This window comes from Cervus elaphus, chromosome X, assembly GCF_910594005.1.
Source record: "Cervus elaphus chromosome X, mCerEla1.1, whole genome shotgun sequence".
Classification (NCBI taxonomy): Eukaryota; Metazoa; Chordata; class Mammalia; order Artiodactyla; family Cervidae; genus Cervus; species Cervus elaphus.
The window spans coordinates 75,861,678-75,888,120 of NC_057848.1; the positions used below are offsets into that span (position 1 = coordinate 75,861,678).

At 39.7% G+C, this 26,443-nt stretch overlaps 1 protein-coding gene across 5 annotated transcripts in view; it reads left to right on the forward strand.

Moving 5' to 3' along the window:
- Nucleotides 1-26,443, forward strand: part of PASD1 (PAS domain containing repressor 1) — a 122,586-nt gene that overhangs the window by 54,009 nt on the left and 42,134 nt on the right. For 4 of the 5 annotated variants that reach the window (XM_043896310.1, XM_043896311.1, XM_043896309.1 and 1 more), the window contains exons 2-9: nt 949-1,004; nt 2,430-2,548; nt 6,295-6,356; nt 8,604-8,693; nt 17,543-17,642; nt 18,275-18,388; nt 20,521-20,648; nt 22,732-22,814. In XM_043896310.1, the coding sequence (XP_043752245.1) occupies nt 973-1,004; nt 2,430-2,548; nt 6,295-6,356; nt 8,604-8,693; nt 17,543-17,642; nt 18,275-18,388; nt 20,521-20,648; nt 22,732-22,814 (728 nt within the window). In that variant the 5' untranslated portion in view covers nt 949-972. The remainder of the gene's footprint in view (nt 1-948; nt 1,005-2,429; nt 2,549-6,294; nt 6,357-8,603; nt 8,694-17,542; nt 17,643-18,274; nt 18,389-20,520; nt 20,649-22,731; nt 22,815-26,443) is intronic. The other variant, XM_043896314.1, reaches the window with a different exon arrangement.

Genomic DNA, 26,443 nt, shown 5'->3' on the forward strand with positions numbered 1-26,443 from the left:
GCCTTGGTAAGCTTTTCATGGTGTTTAGTTCTTGGATTCACTGAGCTTCAAGAATATATGAATTTATGTTTTTCATCCAGTATGGGAACAATTAGCCATTATCCAAATATTACATTTCCTCTCCCTTCTAGGAATCTAGTTACCTATATTTTAGATTGCCTGATGATATCCCATCTGAAAGCTCTGTTCATTTTTTCAGTCTTTTCCCAGCACTCTGCTAGATATGAGGGATGTAAGTTATGCTTAATCATCTCCCCAGCAGCACAGGTTGGTGAACTAACCAGCTTGTTTTCAGTATCTGCCCAGGGTTTGACACCTGAGCTTTCTCTTATTTTCTTGAGAGCATTTAGAAGATGTTTGCTATATTTTAACAATCCCCTCTTATTTAATGCACATGTATTTCAATGTCATTGACTTCTGTATTGAGGTTTCAACCTTGAGGTGATGTGTGAGTCTAATTACACAATTCAAAGCAGAGACTTCTGGTGTTGTCAAGGTCATTCTTCTATGCTGAAGATTTCTGTGATATCAATGATAAGTGCAGGCTTTTGTCTATTGTGGCATGATATAGTGGCTAGGTATGAAGTTTTCAATCCACATCTCTCTTTCTTTCACTGTCTTTGTTTCATGAAATCAGTGGAAGTTAAAGGAATCTAAGGGTACAAAAGTAAACCAACAAGTACCTGACTTTGGGATTAAGTTGTGTAACTTCACAGTGTTTTTGCACCTTTTTCCAAATACATTCATTTGTAGTATTATTGTGACAAACGTTCATTGAGGATCACACAATAAAGCAAGTCTTTACCATCTACAGATGCTTAATGAGATTCTCTTTAAAAGAAGTAGGCATTCCTCAAGGGAAATTGAGAATTTTGATTAATCTTATTGTTTTATGTGATTCATCATAGACTGATTTCTTAGTAAAATGTGGCTCCACTTTGATTTCAGGATTCTTTATTATATCACTGAAAAATGGATGAAGGTGACGGAAGAAAACGGATGCGGTATGAATTCCTAATTGACTGATATTTTCCTCAAAGACTTCTCCCCTGTCCTCCCTTCCTATTTCACATCTTGCAAAATTCTCCTTCCTCTGGGAAACTTGACTAACTCAGAGAAATTTGACCTCTCTGGTGGGTACTTCATATCCCTCAACCTAATTGTATTATAACACTTTGTAGGCTTCCTATGGGCTTGCCAGGTGGTGCTGGTGGTAAAGAACCTGCCTGCTAATGCAGGAGACTAAGAGACTCAGGTTCAATCCCTGGGTCAGGAAGATCCCCTGGAGGAGGAAACAGCAACGCACTCCAGCATTCTTGCCTGGAGAATCCCATGGACAGAGGAGCCTGGCAGGCTACAGTCCATGGAGTTGCAAGAGTTAGACACAACTGAGTGACTGAGCATGCATGCTCACTCTCTATGTCCTAACAGCCTCCCTCATCGAACTGTGCCCTCCCTGCCTTGCACAGTGGTTGCTCAGAGCTGACACTGAATAAACGCTTTATACTCCCTGATCAGTTGAAAAGTCTGCTTGGGGGCCTTGGCTTGCCTAGAATTGAAATTCATATACATTTGGGAAGGTTAATAATGTCATTTTTCCAGTTCGAGAATCTAAAGTAAATTTCATCCTACTGGTCAAAAAGTTTTTGTCAGAATTTTTCAGAATGGTCTGTGTTTTTTTTAAGTTAAAAATTGAAATCTAAATTAGCATTTCGTTGCTCAACTTTCTCTGTGAGAGGGAGCATTGGCTTCAAGAAAGTCTCTTCAGTAATTAGAGTTGATTTAGAAACAGTTTTCTTTAATCAGAAGTACTCTGAAAAAGCAGGTAAGATTATATGGTAGAACAAAGAGCCACCATTATATTCAAATTCATTTGGACTTATTTGATATAATTCATAAGCCACTGTGCAAGACACTGTGTGGACTTTGCTATTGGAAACATGGAGACAGATATGGTCCCAACCTACCCTCAACAGCCTCAGAGTCTGAGGGACATGAGATTGGCTTTCATATTCTTATTTTAATGTTGACAGTTGTGTTATATGAGTTATCAAAGGACCAGATTTTTGCCCAGATGTTGACAATAACATCTCCCTTTCTCTCTCCTTATTTCTCCCCATCCATTGTTCCATCATTTGAATTCTCAGTCCTACCCTTATTATGGACTTCCCAGGTGGTGCTAATAATAAAGAGCCTGCCTGCTAATGCAGGAGACGTAAGGGACATGGGTTCGATCCCTGGGGGGTGGGGGGGGAGATCCCCTGGAGGAGAGCAGGGCAACCCACTTCAGTATTCTTGCCTGGAGAATCCCATGGACAGAGGAGCCTGACAGGCTACAGTCCACAGGGCTGCAAAGAGTCAGACACAACTGAAGTGACTTAGCATGCATGTACCCTTATGAATAACCTTCTTTGTCTTTTATCAATTAGATATAGAGATCTGTCTGAAGATCAGAAAAAGAATCACATCAATACTGTCCTCAGAGGACTACATGGTTTTTTGTACAGACGGGACAGTCCTGTGGAGGAAAACAAAGAAAAATCACAAGGTATTTCTGCTCTTTCACAAAAGACAGGTTTCAACTGAGCTTAGCTATATTGAAAATGAGCTGTGGGTGGGACAACTGGAACTCTTCTTTACCTCATACATCACTGTGTGGGATTAATGACGAGATGGGGCTTCCCTGGTGACTCAGCGGTAAAGAATCTGCCTGCCAATGCTGGAGATGCGGGTTCGATCCCTGGGTTGGGAAGATCCCCTGGAGGAGGAAATGGTAACCCACTCCAGTATTTTTGCCTGGGAAATCCAATGGACAGAGGAGCCTGGCAGGCTATAGTGCATGGGGTCACAAAGAGTTGGACACGACTGAGTGACTAAATAGTAATAGCAGCAGCAGCAGCAATGACAAGATGACCTCCTGAAGCAACTTCTATTATGTGGATATTTAGTTTCTCTCCATTTATAATTTTCTTATGCTTGATGCTAAAAGCATTACTGAAGTTCGTGCAAACGTGGAATAAGGAAATGAGAATTAGAAGAAGTATTCTGGGCAACAGTAGTGCAGATTTCTGTATCTTAGGCACTTGAAGGCACATATAAATGTTGCTAAGGGAAACAGGGTCCCAAGGGTGTCAAATAGTACCTATAATATTTAAGTATATTTAACTCAAAACATCTGAGCAGGTTATGCTCATAAGCATGTAATCATGCTATAGAAGATCTCTCTTACCTTAAAATATTTTTTCTTGGCCCCATGATACCTTCAGCTGTTGCCCTATTTCTGTGTCCCCTTCACAACAAAACTTCTCGAAATGATTGTATCGACCCTGTGTTCACTTCCTTGTGCCCCATCCTTTCTCAACCCACTTCACTGAGCCTGGAGCTCCCCCCACTCCAGGACAACTACTTCTGTCAGGAATAGCAGTGGTTTCCACATTGCTGAGGTCTTTGGTCCCTTAACTATCCTCATCTTTCATGATATTTCAAAAACATTGGACAGGTGACCACTCCCTCCTTCTTGAAGCATTTTTCTCTCAGCTTCCAGGATACCTGGGTAACTGGATTCTGGTTCCTCTTCTAACTCATTGGCCACTCCTTCTCTCTCTCTTTTTCCCATCCCCTCTTTCCCTTTTCAACTTTGAAGCATGGATATGCCCTAGGGCTCAGTCCTAGGACCTTTTGTCTTCTCTGTCTACAGTCATTCCCCATGTAATCTCATCCAATCCCTTAATTTGAAGGGCTACTTGGATGTCAGTGCCTCCCACTTTTAAAATCTATCTGCAGCCCGAACCTCCTTCCTTACCTCCATACTTGAGAATCATACTCATTATTAAATCAGCATGAGAGTTTCCTCTGTGACTTCTTTGCTTGGATGTCTAACAGGAAAGGTAACATCGCCATTCAGGACCTCTCAATTCCTCTCACACTCCCAGGCTTGATTTTCACAGTTTCAGTATAAGTACCACCATTCTTCTAATAGCTCAAAATAAACTCCAGCTGTCATTCTTGTGTCCTCCACCAATCCATCAGCAAATCCTTTTAGCTTTGCTTCTAAAGTATATCTCAAATCCATTCACTCTGCCACTTTCATAGCCTTGGTGAACCAACCTAGTCCAGGCCACCACCATCTATTCCATTTGAACATGCTTTCCAGCGAGGCTCCCTTGCTTCACTCTTGGTCCCTAGTTTGACCTATTTTTCATAAACAGCCATAGTGATCTTTTAAAAATATATATCAAGGGACTTCCCTGATGGTTCAGTGGTTGGGACCCTGTGCTCTCGATGCAGGGGCCCCTGGTCGGGGAACTCCTTCATGTTTCCCTCAACGAAATACAGAAAAATATATTTTCTAATAAAAATATTAGGAAAAAAAAAAAACCCGTATGTCACTCTTCTGCTTGAAAGCACATGCTGTTCCACTCAAAACAATGCTGGCTCCCTCACATACACTACGTAATCTGGTCCTACCTGTCTCTCAGACTTCACTTCCCACTGCTCTATCCCTTGGTCACTCTACAGTAGTCCCTTTGACCTCCTGTTAGTTAAATTGGCCAAAATCTTTCCTGTCTCCCTTTGTACTTACTGCTTCTTCTGCCTGAGATGCTCTTCTTGCTCCTGGATTTTCTCATAGCTCTCTTCCTGCCATTTTTCACTTTGTCAGCAAGGCTTTCCCTGGGCACCCAGTTGAAGTTATTGTACTTCAAGGTATATGCAATGACCAATTCCCTGGTTTATGTGTTGGTTATCTGTCTACCTTCCCCACCGGTCTGTAAGATTCAAAAGAATGGTCAATTTATTTGTCTTGTCCATGCTCTATCATTAGCCCCTAAAACAGAGTAGGATATGTAGTAGGAGCCCAGTAGGTGGTAGTTAAATACATGAATGAATGAGGTTCAGCTTAACAAGAATTGCCAAGTTCCTATCGTGAGTCAAGTACCATGCTGAACACTGGGGTTTTAGTGAAGAATTGTATATGGTGCCTACCCTAGAAACAGAACAAGGACAAGTTCATGGGTAATATACTAATGTAGAAAAGCCCTTTATGGTTGTTTTATAAAATACATAGGTTTTATTTTCTGGAAATATATGGACTGTCTTTTGTATTTCTTTGTAGGGAGTATAGGAGATGAAAGTCACTAGGTGGAGCTGAAAGTCAGTGGGGAAATGACCTCAGAAATCAGCCATGGGAGAGGGGCATGGTTTGTTTTCTGAGTTGGAGAAGTTGTGACCAGAATTCAGTTTTCAGGCTGGGACAGGGGTCAGGAACACTGATTGTGAGGCGGTTGTGCAACCGGCATGGTTTATGTTTCATATTATTCTTCCTTCCCACATAGTTACATGCCCTCTTCTCATCCCCTCTTAAGTGAGGGTTCAGGAGCTCTTCTGCTCATGCCTGGGTCCCTTCTTATCTACTCATAGAGAAGGATCTGAGACGCCTTCCCACCAAGAGAGCAAGTGCTGCTGTCAGATTTGTCTTTGTCAAGGGATTTAACATTTTGAATAGGCATTGCAGTTTTATGGATCTCCTCACCATTTCTGTGAGGAGAAGAAGCAAACATTTGTGGACATACATTCAAATAACTAGAGACTGGGGGGCTGTGTTAGTGAAGTCTCTGGGTTAGTGAAGTCAGTGGAACAGGTGGGATTGGGGGAGGCAAAGTGGGGTGGATGTTGATAGCAGAGGCTCTGAGTTAGTTCAGGAGCTGAAACTGTTCATTGGGAAAACCAGAAAATCTTGACGCATGGAGGAGGGGGTATAGGAGACAGAAGAGTGTCAGCATCTTTGGAGAATTACAAGATACAGCTTAAGGATTTTCTAGTTGAGGTCCTTTGCTAAAAGCTTAATTTGATGGAACAGTCATGGAATTCTGTATTTTAGCCAGGGACTGAGGACATATTCAGTGTCTTAATACACCTGGAGCATTCAACAGCCTGTACCTTATCTGGTATATTGTGAATATTGGGTTTGGATAGAATTTGGAAGACTTAAAGAAGTCAAGAAAGGGAAAGAACTGGGAGTTGAAGATCATAACATTGTTAGAAAGATCATCCTGCATACAGTAGAAATTGAGATGGATGATCATCAAGGTCTTTTTCAATTCTGAACACTTCTTTGTTGATGATAGGTTATAAGAAATTAGTTAGTCTACCTCAGATTCTTCATTAGCACTCAGCATTTTCTCATGAGAGTCTTTTCTATAAAATTAATTATAACTTTGAAAAATCAATACCCATAAGCTAATCATTTTAATGTGACCATTTTTTATCTTTCCTTCCTTATAAAAATGTCTACAGAGACACTGAATTGGATTCCATCATTTCGAAGCTATGAAGATTTTATCCAGAAGACACTACAAGTAAGAGGGAGTTTGTTCTCTGGTTGCTTTATATGCAGAATGCATGCAGTAAAAGATACAGAATACTGTTTTTCAAAGTGTGGCTAGGGGACTCTATCTTCAGAATTATCTAGGGAACTTGGTAAAAACACAGATTCCTGAGACCCACCTTAAACTGTTTGAATTGGAATCTCTATCTTGGTAGGGCCAGGAGCCTTCATGTCTAGCAGGCTGCCTGGATGTTTCTTTCTTTCTTTCTTTCTTTTTTTTTTTTAACTCACTAGGTTCATTTATTTGCATCTTTAAAATCATTTTGGAGAGAAGATAATCTAATCCAAAGTTGCCTGGATGTTTCTTATGCCAACTGAACCCACCGAACTCCAGCAACAGCAAAAATGAACAAGTGTTTGCATAGTTTAGTGGCAAGTTAATTAATTATCTGGTAGATTCATTCAACACAGGTTGTTAGAGTCTATAGATTAAGCCTTTTCATTCCTTACTTTTTTTTCCTCAAGGACATGAGATGTTTATGGTTTCTACTTCCAAAGGAACTGGTAGGTTTCACTGAGTTCAAAGGCCACAGACTAAAGCCCAAATGACCACGATCCTTTGAGTCAAATAGATAGGGATATGAACTGTTCCTTTATCACTTACTTGTTATGCATCCTTGAGAGAATTGCCATCTCTCAACTCTGACTTCTTCCTCTGTACAATATCTCTGTTTCACAGAGTGGTTGTGAGAGTAAAGTGAACATGTGTAAAATGTCTAGTGCACTTTCCCGCTCTTCTCTGTGTTATTTCATTTCTCTTATCTTCCATTCCTTTGTCTCCTTGTGTTGCTTCTGAGTCATTTCTTCAGCTTTGTCTTCCAGTTCAGAAATTATCTTTCCACCTATGCTCTAACTTGCTATTTGACCTACATATTGAGTTTTTATTTTGATGATATCATTTCTAGACAATTTGATTAATTTTCACATCTGCCTAGTCAGTTAGGAGTCTCCTGTTCCTTCATTATATTTTCAATACCCTTTTAAGATTTATTTAAGCATATTAAGCATGTTTTTGGCATATTTATTTATTTTTATTAATTTTTATTGCAGTATAGTTGCTTTTAAGCATACTTATTTTACATTCTGTCTCTGATATTTCTCATATCTGCAGTTTTAAATCTCATTGTGCATTTTATTGTTTACACTGCCTCTTGTTCATGTTTCATGTTTTTCCTGTTTTTGTTAATCATTTATGACAAACTTATGTTATTTGGAAATTTATCTACATTCTTTGAGCCCTGGTTTTAAAATCATTCTCAAGAGGTGATTTCAATTTCTTTTTCCTGGATATTTGGGGTCAGGACCATTTGAAAGTAAATTATAGGCTTGGGGTGTTGAGGGCTACACAGGTAGTTAGTGTGAGTGTGGGCTTTTGTTTGCAATTCCCAGAGGAGACCAGTTCTTCTTTTCCTTTTCTAGCCCAAGCTGAGGCTGAGGCAAGATAGGCAGGTTGTAAGTTCCCTGGCTCTCTTTGTTGGATAAGATCTTTCTATTTTGTCTGCTGAGAGTTTCCTTTCCTGGCTTGATACGGGAGTCTTTGGTTTCAGCCTTCACTTTGTGTGTGTCCAAGCTTTGTTTTCTGTCCCCCTGGCTCTATGCCATCAATGTTGCATAGATGCTCCCAAGGCATATGCAAGCTTCGATATCCTCTGACTTCTCATGTTCTAGTCATTTCTATATCAGATTGTTTCCCATACTTTACCATAAGCTTCTCCCTGTTTTATATATTTTATCCACCATTTTAGGTGTTCTTTACCAGGAGGCATTTGTCTGGATATCTATTCTATTATATAGCAGGAAAGTGAAGGCAATAGCCATATTTATAAATAGATGACTAAACTAACTACAAATGAAAATGCCCTCCAAAATATTCTTACTGTTTTTGGAATTAATTTTGAATTAAGTGTGAAATAACCAACACATGGAAATGAATCTTCCTAGCTTGTGTTGGAGAGTTTTGTGTTAATTGGGTGTACACTGAAATGTGTTTGTCTAAGTGAGATATCATTTGATAAACATCTCATGCTTAAGGTTAAGTAGATTCTGTGTAGGAGGGAGAATAATGGAATTTTAATTAATTCTGGGCTTGCTTTATTGATATTTAAGGACCACAATACATTTTCAGTGTGTGATTACAATTATTTATGCATTTAGAAATAAAGCTATCATTTTATTATTGTTCCACTATTTAATTACATTATTATTCTCTTTTCATTAGTCATTGGATGGATTTATGATAATAGTGAGCACAGATGGAATTATAATTTCTGTGACCCATAACATCACTTCACTTCTTGGCCATTTACCTGTAAGTTCTCTCAGTTTTTGGGAAAGGATCATTCGCTTTGTTGTGTAGGGGTTCATTATTTGTTTTTAGCAGCATACAACTCATCAGAGAAGACATTGTTAATGTTGTCAAAATGTGCACCTATTTTATTGTCCTCCCCATTGGTTTCAGTTTTAAAGCTATAAAAAACAAACTCTGATATAAGGTAATGAAACACTGGGTGTGCACTGATGTGTGGTTTATAAACTTCCCTTGAAGTTGATGGTCCCCAAGGTGACTGCTTTGCTGGGCAGCCCTCAACCAGATGGATGTGTTTGATTTTGTACATTTGAGTCTACCACATACTGATTAAACAATGAATGTCATGATTTGGTCATGCTAGCTCGTGACATCCATTTCCAGGTCTGATTTGCTTTTTGTTTCTTTATGTTGAAGAACAAGCCATAATCTAATTTGGGAAAATAAATAAATGATTGCTTAATTTAGCAATGTTGTACATATTGCTGGAGAGACACTCACATATGTTATAGTCAGAGTATCAGATGTTCAAAATAGTCCATCCTTCCTGAGTCCTTTGGTGTCACTATATCCCTCTCAGGAGAGCTTTCTACAATCTTCCCAGCACCATTGACTTAAAATATATGATTTCCTAAATTTTTTCTGGATCTTCAAGCTGTACAGCCACTGTGTATATCACTTAAACATGAAAGGACTGCAAACCTTCATACTGCATGCATGCCTGTGTGTGAAAAGGAGCTGTGTAGCGTACATCCGCAACCACCACCACTCCCAAATCTCTGTTACTTGACTGATTGTGCTAATCATATCTGGATTGTTGCTTTCATTGCACATTCCTCACTCCACAGAATTGTCTGAAGAACTTGGCACACTCTAACCCACCGATCTGTAGCACTCAAGTTTGAACCACACACATTAATAGAATTTTTGTTAAATTATTCTTTAGTTAAGTTCAGTGCTTATTCCACTAGTTATACTGTTCCAGCCAGCATGTTCTATGGCCCACTTAGAAACTCAGAGAACTTTTCTCCTCTTTTCTCTTTATTTAAAGATACCTGTATCCATTTTTAAACTCCTCATTCTCTTCCTTTCTTTTAGAAAGCAATTTACATTTCCAAATTCAGCTTATATTTATAGGATACCAAAACAGCTGAATAAAATGCAAATATTAGAATATTCCTGGAGAAGGAGATGGCAACCCACTCCAGTATTCCTGCCTGGAGAATTCTGTGGACAGAGGAGCCTGGTGAGCTGCTGTCCATGGGATCGCAAAGAGTCGGACACGACTGAAGCAACTTAGCATGCATAGCATTAGAGATATTCATTACCCTGGACTTTAGAGGAGTCTTATCATAGAAGGAGAATGGTCTTATTAAATGTACATTAAAAGAATATGAATGTAATACATCATTCATTAAAGTTTGTTATAGTGAAGACCAGAAAACTACCCAAATTCTTGGAATATTTAATATTACTTAAAGCAAATTGGCCATTGACTGAGACCAGTGACTTTTCCTGAGGATCCTCCTATGAAGATTTTTATACTGTTATCCTTGATTCTTTATGCATTTTGGTTCAGAGCTTTCATTCTTAAGAGGCTCTTTCACCATTCAACATTTGAGGTAACAGACACACATGCACAGAGTCACCCTAAGGTAGAGATGTCTGAGACATGGGTTTGAACTGCTCATCTTAAACCAGGCACGTGGTAATCTGAGTTTGGTGTACTTAAAGCTATAACTACTACTCTGTACATAAACATTAAATGGAAATGAATTGATATATTCTTTTCAGTGAAAGCGAAAGTCACTCAGTCGTGTCCAACTCTTTGTGACCCCATGGACTATACAGTCCATGGAATTCTCTAGGCCAGAATACTAGAGTGGGTAGCCTTCCCCTTCTTCAGGGAATCTTCCCGACCCAGGGATCAAACCCAGATCTCCTGCCTTTCAGGAGGATTCTTTACCAGCTGAACCACAAAGGAAGCCCATATTATTTTAAAACATGGTTGAAAAAGACCATACCTGGGACACAGTTTCACACTTCTGTTTAAATCTTAACTCTTAGTTTTTAACAGCATGTAATTTTTTCCCAAGCTTTGACTTAAAATTTCATGTTATAAATCACCCATCTCATATAAATATGGAGACCAAACCATTTCTGGAGCATCTGCCCAGCTCCAGGAATCTACAATTTTTCATTAAAAATCAAAGGTCCATCTAGCCAAAGCTGTGGTTTTTCCAGTAGTCATGTATGGATGTGAGAGTTGAACCATAAAGCTGAGCACCAAGGAATTGATGCTTTTGAAATGTGGTTTTGGAGAAAACACTTGAGAGTTCCTTGAACTGCAAGAGGTCAAACCAGTCAATCCTTAAGGAAATCAGTCCAGAATATTCGTTGAAAGAACTGATGTTGAAGCTGAAGCTTCAATACTTTGGCCACCTGATGTGAAGAACTGGCACATTGAAAAAGACCCTGATGCTGGGAAAGATTGAAGGCAGGAGGAGAAGGGGTGAAAGAAGATGAGATAATTGGATGGCACACTGACTGGATGGACATGAGTTTGAGCAAGCTCCAGGACTTGGTGATGGACAGGGAAGCCTGGCGTGTTGCAGTCCACGAGGTCGCAGAGTCGGACACGACTGAGCATCTGAACTGAACCTCTGTCTATTGGGCAACTCCAAGCCGATAGGATGGTGAGGTGGAAAGAACTTGGTCTTTGGAGTCAAATAATCTAGAGATTAAAATTTAACTCTCAGTCACTAACTACATGAGCTTTCATTTCTCATCTGTCAGTAGGGGACAGTATTACCCAGAGAGTGACTGGAGGTGGGATATTACACATGGTGTGGTTAGTGAAGGCCTGTGTAATCAGGTGACATTTAGACAGGTACTAGAACAGGATGAATGAGTCATGCAGAAAGTGCGTCCCAAACAGAAGCAAATGCAAATGAAAAGACACTAAGGCAGGAGTATACTTGGTGTGAAAAGCTATCATAAAGAGGCCACTGGGACTGGAGTGCTGTGAGCAAGAGGAAAAGTTGTAGGAGGTGATGAGGTCAGAGCAGTAACAGAGGTCACCTGGTTTAGGGCCATTGTAATGACTTTGCCTTTTCCTCAGAGATGGGAGGAAGCCATTTGGAGCTGATGCAGGAAATTATCTGAATCTAAGTTTTATCGGAATCACTCTGGATCTCGTATTAAGAATAGGCTATAAGGGTAGGACAGAAATGGCAAGGACCTAACAGAAGCAGAAGAGATTAAGAAGAGGTGTCAAGAATACAGAGAACTTTATAAGAAATACCACTCTAGCACAAGAGACGACTCTACACATGGACATTGCCAGATGGCTAATACTAAAATGGGATCGATTATATTCTTTGGAGCCAAAAATGGAGAAGCTGTATACAATCAGCAAAAACAAGACATGGAGCTGACTGTGGCTCAGATCATGAACTTCACATTGCAAAATTCAGACTTAAATTGAAGAAAGTGGGGAAAACCACTAGACCATTCAGGTATGACCTAAATCAAATCCCTTATGATTGTACAGTGGAAGTGACAAATAGATTCAAGGGATTAGATCTGATAGAGTGCCAGAAGAACTATGGATGGAGGTTTGTAACTTTGTACAGGAGGCAGTGATCAAAACCATCCCCAAGAAAAAGAAATGTGAAAAGGCAAAAATGGTTGTCTGAGGAGGCCTTACAAATAGCTGAGAAAAGAAGAGAAGCAAAAGGCAAAGGAGAAAAGAAAAGATACACCTGTCTGAATGCAGAGTTCCAAAGAATAGCAAGGAGAGATTAGAAAGCCTTCTTAAGTGAATAATGCAAAAAAAAAAAAAAAAACTAGAGGAAAACAGTAGAATGGGAAAGACTAGAGATCTCTTCAAGAAAATGAGAGATACCAAGGGAACATTTCATGCAAAGATGGGCACAATAAAGGATAGAAATGGTATTGACCTTACAGAAGCAGAAGATTTTAAGAAGAGGTGGCAAGAATACACAGAAGAACTATACAAAAAAAAGGTCTTCATGACCCAGATAACCATGATGGTGTGATCACTCACCTAGAGCCAAACATCCTAGAGTGTAAAGTTAAGTGGGCCTTAGGAAGCATCACTATGAACAAAGCTAGTGGAGATGATGGAATTCCAGCTGAGCTATTTCAAATCCTAAAAGATGATGCTGTGAAAGTGCTGTACTCAATATGCCTGTAAATTTGGAAAGCTGAAATGGCCACAGGACTGGAAAAGGTCAGTTTTCATTCCTATCCCAAAGAAGGACAATGCCAAAGAATGTTCAAACTACCATACAACTGTACTCATTTCACATGCTAGCAAGGTAATTCTCAAAATCCTCCAAGCTATGCTTCAACAGTATGTGAACCAAGAACTTCCAGATGTTCAAACGATTTAGAAAAAGCAGAGGAACCATAGATCAAATTGACACCATCTGTTGAATCATAGAAAAAGCAAGGGAATTGCAGAAAAACATCTACTTCGGCTTCATTGACTGTATGGATGAAACCTTTGACTGTGTGGATCACAACAAACTGGAAAATTCTTAAAGAGATGGTAATACCAGACCACCTTATCTGCTTCTTGAAAAACTTGTATACAGGTCAAGAAGCAACAGTTAGAACTGGACATGGAACAACAGATTGGTTCCAAATTGGGAAAGGAATACATTAAGACTGTATATTGTTACCCTGCTTATTTAACTTCTGTGCAGAGTACATCATGTGAAATTCCAGGCTGGATGAAGCACAAGTTGGAATCAAGATTGACAGGAGAAATATCAATAACCTCAGATATGCAGATGACGCCACCCTAGATTAGGCAGAAAGCAAAGAGGGACTAAAGAGCCTCTTGATGAAGGTGAAAGAGGAGCGTGAAAAAGCTGGCTTGAAACTCAACTTTCAACAAACGAAGATCATGGCCTCTGGTCCCATCACTTCATGGCAAATAGATGGGGAAAAAGTGGATGCAGTGACCGATTTCATTTTCTTGAGCTCCAAAATCACTGCAGATGGTGACTGCAGCCATGAAATTGGCGCTTGCTCCTTGGAAGAAAAGCTATTACAAACTTTTTTTTGCTTTACCAAGTTGCTTCAGTCATGTCAGACTCTTTGCAACCCCATGGACTGTAGCCCGCCAGGCTCCTCTGACCATGGGATTTCCCAGGCAAGAATACTGGAGTGGGTTGACTCTGTCAACCCCTTTTCCAGGGGATCAAACCCGTGTCTCCTGCATTAGCAGGTGGGTTCTTCACCACTAGTGCCACTTGGGGAACCATGACAAACCTAGTCAGCATATTCAAAAGCAGAGACATCACTTTGCTGACAAAAGTCCATTTAGTCAAAGCTATGGATTTTCCAGTAGTCATGTATGGATATGAGAGTTGGATCATAAAGAAGGCTGAGTGCCAAAGAATTGACGCTTTCAAACTGTGGTGCTGGAGAAGACTCTTGAGAGTCCCTTGGACAGCAAGGAGATCAAACCAGTCAATCCTGAAGGAAATCAACCCTGATATTCATTGGAGGATCTAATGCTGAAGCTGAAGCTCCAATCCTTTGGCCACCTGATTGATGCAAAGAACTGAGTCATTGGAAAAGACCCTAATGCTGGCAATAATAAAGACCCTAATGAAGGCAAAAGAAGAAGGGGATGACAGAGGATGAGATGGTTGGATGGCATCACCAACTCAATGGACATGAATTTGAACAAGCTCCAGGAGACAGTGGAGGACAGAGGACTCATGTGCTGCAGTCCATGGGGTTGCAAAGAGTTGGACACAGTGACTGAACATGCTCAAGCATGCATTGTCACTGTCACCTTCCTTAAAGAATGTAGTTAATTAATAAGTAACTTATGGCTGCTATTTCCATCCCAGAGAATGTGCATGATCAAAAAAACTGCTCACTTTTTTTTTCCATTTATTTTTATTAGTTGGAGGCTAATTACTTTACAATATTGTAGTGGTTTTTGCTATACATTGACATGAATCAGCCATGGATTTACATGTGTTCCCCATCCCGATCCCCCCTCCCGCCTCCCTCTCCATCCCATCCCTCTGAGTCTTCCCAGTGCACCAGCCCTGAGCACTTGTCTCATGCATCCAACTGCTCACTTTTGATAGGGTCCACAAGGGGTCTCATTCACCTGGGTGCCTCTGGAATTCAGCAGCATGTCTCTTTGGCATGCTGCTGCCCTGCCACCCTCAGGGGGCCACAGGTGGGAGCTGAGGGGAAATACAGCACCAAAAGCAAACAGCAGGAGTACATCAGCAACTGACACTTGGGGCATACACCCAATAACCTCACAGATCACATGCTTCCTCCCCAAACAATACGTAACGCCCTGCAGAGCAGAGGAAACCCCTCGATGATTCAGACACGTGTGCAAAGATCCTGTACACTGGGAACAAGGGGTACAAGCAGACAATGTTATGCCATCATGCCCTGCACAGTAGGAAGTTAGCACCTGAAAGCTGGAACCAAATCTCTACTTTGGCTCTTCCCTGCCTCTAAATGGTGTCATCCAACCTGTTTCCACCTGTTCTGGGCGTTAGTTCAGGATAAGATGGCAGAGAGGAAGGGGAGATTAGGAGAGGGGCTGACAACCTATAAAACAAGATAACAATACAAAAATGCACAAACCAGACTGAGCACTAAAATATTTTATAACACTTGATATAGGGAATGGTAGGGTAGATATAAGGGACTTTCTATTGGTAGTAATGTATCTTTTTGTTGGTGTTGAAAGGACTCCGAGATAGATGACTCTAGGAAGAGAAAGCTGAACCTTGGTGGGAGATACTGGATTGCCTCTATCAGCTAGAAAATTAAGGAGTTATGTAGTGTGGTGTTGAGAGTGTGTAAGCCAAGGACTGTAAAGGAGAAGATCATCCACGTATTGGAGGACAGGGATTTCCTTTGCTCTGCAGGGCGTTATGATTGTTTGGAGAGGAAGCATGTGATCTGTGAGGTTGTTGGGTGTATGCCCCAAGTGTCATTGCTGGCATACCCCTGCTGTTTGCTTTTGGTAATTTATTTCCCCTCACCTCCCACCTTTGCCCCCTGAGGGTGGTGGGGCAGCAGCACACCAAAGAGACATGCTGCTGAATTCCAGAGGTGCCCAGGTGAGTGAGACCCCATGTGGACCCTATCAACTTTGAATTCTTTTAGGTGACAATGCTATACTTTCTTCTACCAATGAAAGAACTGGTGAGCCTTAGCACTTTGTACCTCTTGTTGGGGTATTATTGTATTATTTATTATTTCAGGGGCTGAAATGATATCAACCTATTATTTTATACTATGCATTGTAATTGTGCATGTGTTGTCTTCCCTACTGAACTTTGTGTTCATTGAAATTTAGAATAAACATGTCAGGTTCATCTTTTTAAACTATCAGAGGTTTCAGCAAAATAATAATAATAATAATAATAAGTTATTTCATGTAAAATATCCAAAACGCAGAAGCTGGCCCAGTAGTATATCAGCCGATTGGACTCAAGGTAGTTGTGGTGTAGTGGAAGGAACAATGAATTTGTAGTTGGGTGGAGCTGGGTGTGAATCTCATCTCTGAACTTCTTTCCTCTCCATAATTGTACAAGCCTCCATTTCCTCATGAATTCAATAGAGGAGAGTTCTTCCTCTCACAAGGAATCTAATTAGGTGAGCTAGTTAGTTTGAATGTACGTAGTACAATGTTCTGGCATGGAGCAGTTGTTAATCAGGTGTTAGGTGAAGGAATGAATGAGTGGTCTCTACTGATCAGAGATAACTTGGTTTGGTACCTGAAGTGTATTTTATAACTAAATCAATAAAGTATTTTCATTGAAAAAGTTAAATTGAAAGAAAAATATCCTTTTGAGAAGTCAGTTTCTTACTATGTGACTTTCATTGTCAAAACCTGTTGCCTATTAATTCATGTTTTGTTTGCTAAACTAGGGTTATATTTCTGCCCTGCATTGAGCCAAGATTTTTCTTGATTGAGACAGGAGCCATCTGCTAATTTGAGCATTGGCCAGTTCATAGGCTGGCTTCTACAAATGGACCATAAAAATATATTTCTGAGTTTTGACTGTAGATTATTAATATTAATCAGTTAAAATAATTTTAATTTGTAGTTCATCACCCAAAGCCATCATTAAACTACAAAGAGTACTTTGCTTATTATTTTGTTTCTATCACATTAAAAACTCTTAATGTCTGATATTCAGTTAATTCATGTCACCACATTTCAACCAAATGGTACAGCATCATTCATTCATCCAACTAATATTTATTGGTGCTCACTCATGCCAGACTGTGTTTTAGGTGTTGAGGATGTAGCAGTAAATAAGACAGTCAAGGTCTGTCTTTTAATGCAAGTTATATTTTATTGAGGGACTCTATCCATTATTTTATTTTATATTGTATATTTTATACATGTGACTATGATGTCAGGTAGAGATAAGTGGTATACAAAAAGACAGGAAGAGAATGTCAGGGAATTGATGCTATTTAAAATACTTTTGAGGGACTTTCCTGGTGGTTCACTGGCTAAGACTTCGAGCTCCCAATGCAGGGGGCCTGTCATGGTGGAAGGAAGATCAAAGATCCCACATACCACAATTAAGACCCAGCACAGCCAAATAAACAAATACTTGCATGAACACACTGGGAAGGTAGGAGGTGATGGTCATAGAATGGGTCAATGTGAATTGAGACTTTAGAAGTTTAACAGGTCTGACTATAAGATGGGTGAGGTGGGGCAGGTGATAAGCTTAATGGCGGTAAGGAGATAGAGAAATTAAATGCCAGTAATGCATATAACAAAATTGATTCCCTCTTTCCTTCTTGAGAATGTCATCATGGGTAAAACCTTCTTAAGCCTTCTGCCTGATGATGAGAAAAGTGGAGTATTTTCAAAGATGGCTTTCAAAATTCCTGTATCAAGTTCAGGTACAGATTTTTATTTTTCAAATAGTAAATGCTTAGATTTTAAGAGACAGATAACAATCACTTAAAGGAATAATAAAAATAAAGACATTAGAGCCAATATAGCTGCCGATCATATATTAATTTAACTTGCTGTAATTTTGCAAATTTTATTTCTAATATTAAACTTTCTCCACTATTAAATCTTGTTCTTTATCATGAACTTTCAGTTTTTCAGCTTTTGTATAATTGTATTAGTATTATGTAAATTATGTTTTAGGTGATACCCCACTCTATAGGGGTAGAGGAAAGATTGAAGGCAGGAGGAGAAGGGGACGACAGAGGATAAGGTGGTTGGATGGCATCACTGACTCAATGGACATGAGTTTGAGTAAACTCCAGGAGTTGGTGATGGACAGGGAGGCCTGGCATGCTGTGGTCCATGAGGTTGCAAAGCGTCAGACTGAGCAACTTAACTGAACTGAACCACTCTATAGATGCAATATAGATAGCTATGCAAGTGCTAATATTCATGAAAAGAAAATAATATTTTTAAAATCTAGTCAAAGTAAGGCAATAGTCATATGAAATAATCCTTCAGAATATAGTTAAATACAAATGTAAAATTGTTTTGTGTCTGTTTTTTTTTTCTTTAGTTGGCAAGCATATTGACTTTTGCTGTCATTTCAAAAGAGGAGATGCTGAATCCAGTAACACCTCTGCTTATGAATATGTTAAAGTCATCCTGACTCTAAAAGATGTTTCTAGTGGTAATCAATAGAGTTTTTAATCTTATTTATAAGAAATTCATGAGTTATGCAGCCCTTCATCAGTAATATAAATGCCCTTCTACTGTTGGCACTCTCTCTGCTACCCCTGTGACCACAGGTTTTGGTGGACCACAAGCATTAATTAGACTTTAAAAAGTTATAGCAAAATTGACAAGGTGAGGTCATATGGTAACATGGTAGACTGAGCTGATAAGGATGGCTCTTTCCTTCTACAAAAGACAAGGAAATTATTGCTTAAACATAACCTAAGGAGTTTATTGCACAGACAACCTTAACAGAAAGGATAAAATACAGGACACAGTGATAAGAAGTTGATATGTGCTGGGCCTAATTGATTTTTAAATCATACATTGATTCCATTGACTGCAGTCTGGAGTAGTAACACTTGTTCAAGGACCAACACATAAATCTTAGAGACTTAAAATGATCAGTAAAATTCTGCCCGTTGGTTTAGATGAAGAGTAAGTGTGCTAACTCTCTCAGAGTTTGAATGCAAAAATATGTGTTATTTAGAGGAAATCAAAACCCAAATCTGTGTGTCTTAATGTGAGTACAGGATCAGAATTTGAAATTCTCAAGGCTTCAGGAACCACACGCTGATAAATCAATATAAACACTGTCTTGGGATCATTAAAAAGATCTAGGGCTTGAATCTGAGGTAAATAGCCCAACAACTATGTGAAAAGATGCTCAAACTCACTAGTAAGTAAAGAATGAAAAATTAAAAAACCAATGAGTAGCAATGCACACACATCAGAACAGCAGCAATTAAGAGTGTGAATAATACCAAACATTGGTGAGGATGTGAGAAATGAAAACACTCATACAGTGTTGAGAGGAATGGAAACTCATGAAGCCATCCTGGAAAACAGAGTGAACTTAAGTCAGTTAGCTTGTAACTCAGTAATCCTATCACTGGATGGAGATACCACAGAGGCGAAGCTGCAGAGATCTGTGTCTAAGGGGACTTGCACTATGTATGTCATAGTGTCGTTTGTAGTAGGAGGGAGTTGGAGACAGCCTAGGTGTAATCATTAGGGAAATGAACAAGTAAAATCTGGGGGAAATACACAATATAGAAAACTTTATGTAGTTAAAATAATGAACTCTAGATATACATAATACCACATGGTTAGATCTTAAAACCATGTTGTTCATTGAGAAACAAAGAGATCTATAGCACAAGACAACCTTTGTAAATTGTGAAAGCATAATAGTGCATAGAACCAGGCTACATATTTGACTGGGGCTTCCCAGGTAGTGCTAGTGGTAAAGAACCCGCCTGCCAATGCAGGAGACATAAGAGATGTGGGTTCTATCCCTGGGTTGGGAAGATCCCCTGGAGGAGGGCACAGCAACCCACTCCAGTATTCTTGCCTGGAAAATCCCATGGACAGAAGAGCCTGGTGGGCTACAGTCCGTGGGGCTGCAAAGAGTCACACACCACTGAAGCAAGTTAGCACACATTTGACAGGGTGGTGTATTTGACCACATGTTAAAGGTGGTAGATAATAGTGGATCCCTATGGGTGGGAAAGGGACAGAGAGAAAAAATAAATAAAAATGAGAGTTGGAATTTTATCTGTGTTCATAATATGCCATGAACTAAGAATATAATTAAGTCAGTTCTTTGCCACTGAGGTCTAAAAATATAACAAATGAATGAATGGGTAAGTAAAGAATGAAAATTAGCTCACACAGTGGTTGCCAGGTATCTTTGTCACATACCTTGGAAACTAAAAGTCAAATACCTTAAAAAATACTTGATTCCATGTACACACAAATTACAAATATTTGATACCTACATGGTCTATGTAAAGAAGGGGAGCAAATTTCTTTTGGAGTTAAAACGTCCATTCACAAGGTAAGATTGGAAGACTGAAAAATCACCCTGAACTCACAATTATTTCCCAGTAATGACTCCTTGTTCTGGTGGAGACCAGGGTGGGGAGGGTTGGAATGTAAGGAAGACAGGAAAAATTGGTGGCTCAGAATTCTGAAAATTGTCAATGGGTTGATAAATGGCACACGGATGGGACAGGTGACTGTTCTTTTGTGTACCTGGCCTGCCTTTCTATTAGATTGTCACTTGTGTGTCTCTCTCTCCCTTAGAGCCTCCTGTGCTATTCCACAGTTTCTTTTCCAAACATGTCTTTGGGTCATCTGTCGTAAATCTTCCTTTGGAGGATCGCTTTTACCTGGTGGGGACCATTTGTGTTCTTAGGGCTCAGATTCTACGGGTAAGTATGTTGGGTTTGTGTCTCCCCTGTTGTGGCCATGCAGGCTTCCTTTAAAGGGACGTGTCCTCTTTGGTCTCTCAGCTACTGTACAGCACTGCTAAAGCACCTGATGTGTGCAGAGGGTTGTGTTAGGATATGTGAGTGAGAAAAGACCAGCTTCTGTGTTTCAGAAGATGAACACCCCAAAGAAACGCACACTCATTGACAAGTGGTTTTGATATACTATTAAACAAGTATACAGGATCTGGGGGCTGGGACATAGTAAGAGAAATCACCATTTTGGCAGGTGGATAAAAGAAGGCTATGTCACCAGGTGAGTTTTGAAGCAGCTCTTCTGTCTGCCCATTGCTCACTTAGTATCTTTCTAATAGAGAATTCCCAAATTCTGTCTCAAAAAAACAGGAAAAAAAAGGAAACACCTTTCATCTTTAGATTTATCTGATTGGTTCAGACTAATGGGTTATTTACCAAGTGATGTACTTAGCAAGCACCTACTGTGTGCCAGGCACTGTGCTCAGTGCTAGAAAAAAAGACAGTAGACAAGTAACATTAACAGATGTCATGGAGATGATAAAACAGAATTGTGTGCTAATGACTGGTGGAAGTGGGAGTCCAGTAGAATGTCAGGGAAGGTCTCTCTCTGATGATGTGCCTTTTGAACAGAGACTATGAATGATGATAAGATGCCAACCCAGGAAAGAAAGGAAGGCAGTCCAAGTAGAGGGTTCAGCAGCTGTAAAAGTCATGAGGTAGTAACTCACATGGAGAGTTCCAGGGAACAAAGACCGTCATATGACTAGACAAAGTTGTTAATGTGATGATGCTGTAACATACAATACATGTACTTACATGAGAGGCCTCTGGATCCAGAGTTCACAACCTTTCTTACTAGCTACAAGACCTTACCCAAGTCACTTACATCTTTTAGCCTCAGGTTATTTTTCTATAAATGGCGAAAACAGTACCTCTTTGAGGGTTATTGTGAAGTGCAAATAAGACAGCCCCTGGTGTATGGTTGCTGCTGCTGCTAAGGTATATGGTTAGCACTCAGTAAATATGAGTCCTTACAGCCATGATCATCATAGTCATTTTTATCATTATTATTAGTATCATTACAATCCAGAGGGGGCAAAAGATCTGCTTTATTTTTCCTCTCTGGTTTAAAATCTGGGCTTTAACTGACCACATTTCAGAAGATGTGAGGGCTTTCTTTACACTCAATTTAGAGTAGTGATCTATGTGATCTTTTTTTCCCCTAAAGTTAAGACAGTAAGAAAATTGGTCAAGAGAAAAGCATTTGAAGTAAGCTGCTGAGTCTGTTGGCCCCATTCAGTATCCCACTCCAGCAGTTCTCTGGGATTTGAGCTCTCATATTTGCCATGAGAAGGCAGACATCCCATTTAGAGGTGGCTCAACGGTAGAGAATCTTCCTTCCAATGCAGAAGACATGGGTTGGGAAGATTCCTGGGTTGGGAAGAGCCCCTGGAGGAAAAAAAGGCAACCCACTCCAATATTCTTGCCTGGGAAATCCCATGGACAGAGGAGCCTGGTAGACTACAGTCCATGGGGTCACAAAGAGTCAGACACGACTGAGCAACTAAAACATCAACAACCCCCAAATCTACTTCCTCATCTGAGAAAGAAAAATCTCATTTGAGACGGCGCCCTCACCCTGGGCTCCCTCTTGGCACAAGGATTTCTGTTTGTGACCTATGGCAGTTTTTCTCTGGGTTTCTGAGATATTTGTTTCATATTAGTGGTCATTTCAAAGAACAAATCTTGTGAGAAAAGAGGGCTTTTTGGAGGAAGACTTTGTTCAATAGAGTGGCTGTGTAGCAGTGGAAGGGTGGTGAGCTCAAGAGTTCAACTTTGAAGTAGACCTACCTTGATCCTGCATCTACTAGTTGTACATCTTTGACCAAATCATCCTAGCTCTCAAATCCTCAATTTTCACATCTGTGAAATTGTATGCCTTTCTCACAATGATATATAGATGAGTTGGATTTTCAAATTTACTGCAACCTATACAAATACGTCAGATATTTTTACTATGTAAGTATCTAAAATGCCAATTTTTCTGCAGGACTCTTTCAACTTAAATGAGTCTCGTGAAGTTGGTCCATTGGTCTCAGATTCGGATGAGGATAGGCCATCTGAGGACTACAGGTGAGAGGCTAATGTTGTAAGTAATGGGGAACTAGGGTACACTTTTATTCAACAAAACTGAAACAAGAGAAATCACATCTATGACTATTTTTCCATCAAAATGGAAAAAAGAAAACAATTGAATCCAAATGAGCAATCTACTAGTTTGAATTTCCTTTCTCAGCTAGTATAATTTGTGTATTTTCTAACTAAATATAAATATGAGTAATTGGCTTTCTATAAAAGAAATAAAGCAATAAACAGAGCAACCTTAACTGACACATTTAATTATTTTCAAATTAAGACAATACCTGTACACATAGACTTGACTGCTTCTTTTTCTTGAAACAATTTAAATGGTAGAAGAACAAATAAGCATTGTAGTAACAGCTATTATACAGGTGTTCCTCTTTTTTGTGAATCTAATCTATTCTTTAACATTTGTTTGTTAACAAATTTTCAGAGAACAAAGGGAGTAATTCCGTTATTTTGACTGGGAAAAATAAAAATGCACTCCTAACCTAAAGGAAAATGCCAACTTGCTAGGTGTCACTAAAACTCCTTAATTTGCCTATTTAACAATCTGCCAAGAATTTTTACAAAATAGAAATTGTTTGCAATACTATCTAGTCACTTCATATTTGATAAACTCATTAGTAGATATTTTATATGTAGTAAGCCATAATAGTAGACATTGCTCAGTGTAGGATATTGAGAAAGGATTACATATTCCTTCTACATTGCAGTGTATGTGGAGATGTAAATAAATAGCAAAATAATACATTAAAGATGAGCACTAGATGCCAGTAAAAGTTAGCAAAATAAACTAAACAAGATGATGCTTTGAGAGGGTTCTTCTGATGGAAGGCATGTTTGTGTGAGGTCTGGTGGTGGGAGGAGGGAGCTGGAGGCTATGGTCTCTGTTAGGCTTTGGTGGTGGAATGAGGTAAGGAAGAAAGAGCTGGTGAAGAAATGAGTTAAACAGGAAATGTCTGAGGTTCATCTGTGTCTGAATCTGAGGAACAGGAGAGAATCTTCCCTTTCTGGCAGCACAGCTCAGAAGTGTCTGGTGAGGAACCAATGTCTAAAGCTACACACAGAGCCACAGGATGAAAAACAGAGTTTGTGGTGGCAGTCTGTTTGTATTCCCTTTGCTTGGCGCCCTACAACTCTCGCTAACACATGCCCCAGTTTGTAATTGTGTCGCAGGTCTGCTCATGCCACCATCACACTTACGTGCCCCAGCAAGATTTTTTTTTTTTTTTTTTTTTTTGCAGAATCTCAAATTTCTTGTACATATTCATCACTATATTTTTGGTTCATAGGAGTTAGGGACATGGTCATGGTCAAGTTTGAGACTAACAGCCATTCAAAATTCTTAATGTGCTTTATCAAACACTGCAGTGTTTCTTGTAGTGCATGCAGTTCTTTGGGCCTCTTAGACTTACCCATCTCCTTCATTAGTTCCTCTACTTTATTAGAAGACCTTTTACTGCATGGGGTGGGAGAGAGGATATCTGTAAAGCATACAGTGTTTAAACAGGAGCTCTAGGTACTACTCTGTGAGAATACCTGAGCTACAACAGCAACCAACCGTGTCCTTTTACCCGAGGGTACATGACTTCAACATATTCTTGCATGCAGCTTACAGCAGGTTTGTTTAGTAGGTTTGGGTAATGAATTTTGTGTCAATTAGTAGATCAAGATGGCAAATCTTCAGAGAGTGAGGGTTCAGAGACTGAGGACACCTGCATTTTATTTTTAAGTGGAACTTAATTGAATGAAAAATATTCTGATAAAGAAACAAGCCAGCTACTACATCTGTGCCACTTGGTCTCCACTCAATATAAGGAAAGGCTTAAAATCATGTCTTTTCTAATATAGTGAGAAATTATCATTATTGGGGGGATGCACCATAATGTTATATATTTTAATACTCTCATAAATATGCCTACAGTTTCTTCAAATATTAGGCAATAGATTGTTCATCATGTAGACAGTAAGATAAAAATATGACAGGAAATAACTGATGGATTTGATGAAGAAAATTCTGTTTAATTCCAGCTTGTCCTCACTTCCTTCTCATATCCCTCTCCTCTTTTCCAACACTATGGCTGCTTTTCCAGGTCCAACCACCTCAGGTCTCACACGATGGGTTGTTGGCGGACCTGGCTTATCCACTAGTCTGAGGTCTATAAAGGAGGACCTGTCAGGCTTATCCCTGTTTAGCACAGAGCTTGACATTGAGAGGGCAGAAATGAACATCTGCTCAGGGACTCACTGATGGATCCTATCAAAATGATAATCCATTCTATGTCATGAGACTTCACAAATACAGTACAGTATTGTTACAGCTCAGCGTGAACCAGTATTGCTTTATTTTTTTCCATAGACTTATTCTTTGTCCTCTGGATATTTTCAGATAGCAACAAGAAGAGAGATACACATCAGGCATTAGTTTGTAGGCACCCTGAGCGGCAATCAATAATCTGTTCCCCTTTTGCGGTCTGAGGGATGGTTGAAAAAGTAATCAGGCACAAAGTTCATAGGGACCTAGAGCTTCCCAGATGCTTCTGGAACTTCCCTTGGTAATTTAATTTTCAGTGTTTTTTTGAAAGGCAAGGAGCATCCTGTTAAGAAGCTTGAAAGGTTTGTGCTTATGAAAGAAACACAGAGAGGGAACTTTAAAATGTTTAGAAGAAAGGGTTTGTTCCCAGGCAAGATGTCCTGTCCTTGCATGTTTCAGATCTGAGGCTAAAGAACCTTTCATTTCAGGAGAGGGACTCAGTGGTTGGGTTTTCCATTAGAGCTACAGATACACTGGAGGAGAAGGTCTTGCTTGAACATAGAAAAATAATGAATACTTCGGAACTGAGGAGTAGGCACAGAATTGAATACTGTGTGGCCCTTTCCCATCTTCCTACTGCTACAGTCAGAGGAGGCACTGAACTACTGCTAGTACTCTTAGTTTCTATGTATCAGTGAGGCCCAAAGTTATGTCATAACATCATCTTAATAGAAGTGCATCTTGTACTTTATTCCTCATGATGTGATCTCATGTTTATTAACTTACTCTCCACAAATTGTTAGCATAGATTTTAGACTCATTGTAAAGATGAGAAAGTGCAGTCACAGAGGATGCATGATTTGCCCAAAGCCATGCAGTCGGTTAAGCAGTAGAGCTGGGATGGGGACCCAGATTCTCCTGGGCTGGTTTCTGTTAGGATGTCACTTTCAGGCGCTGTGGCTGGTATGGGGTTCCAAGGAGAAAACTCCAGGAGTCTTTGGGAAGTACTTGATCAGGGACATTACTTTGAGAAAACATTTTTTCTTTTAATGTATGTCGTCTTAGAGAGAGAGAGAGAGAGAGAGAGAGAGAGAGAGAGAGAGAGAGAGAGGAGTTAGTATGGTAGGAGATCTCATCAATTAGTCCAAACATTTTCAACAAAGGTAGTATCTTTTCCCCCAAAGGTAGAGTAGGTAACACTGGAAAATCAGATGACAGTTATGTCCTAGAGTTCTAGTATCTCTTCCCTTTGTCCGCAGTCTTCAAAAATTCTCCTGCAGATGGCGGTCCCCAGGGAGACTCCACCTGTCAGCAACTGCACCAGAAAGAATGTCCCTGGTGAATTCCCCTTTCAGCTTGTTTC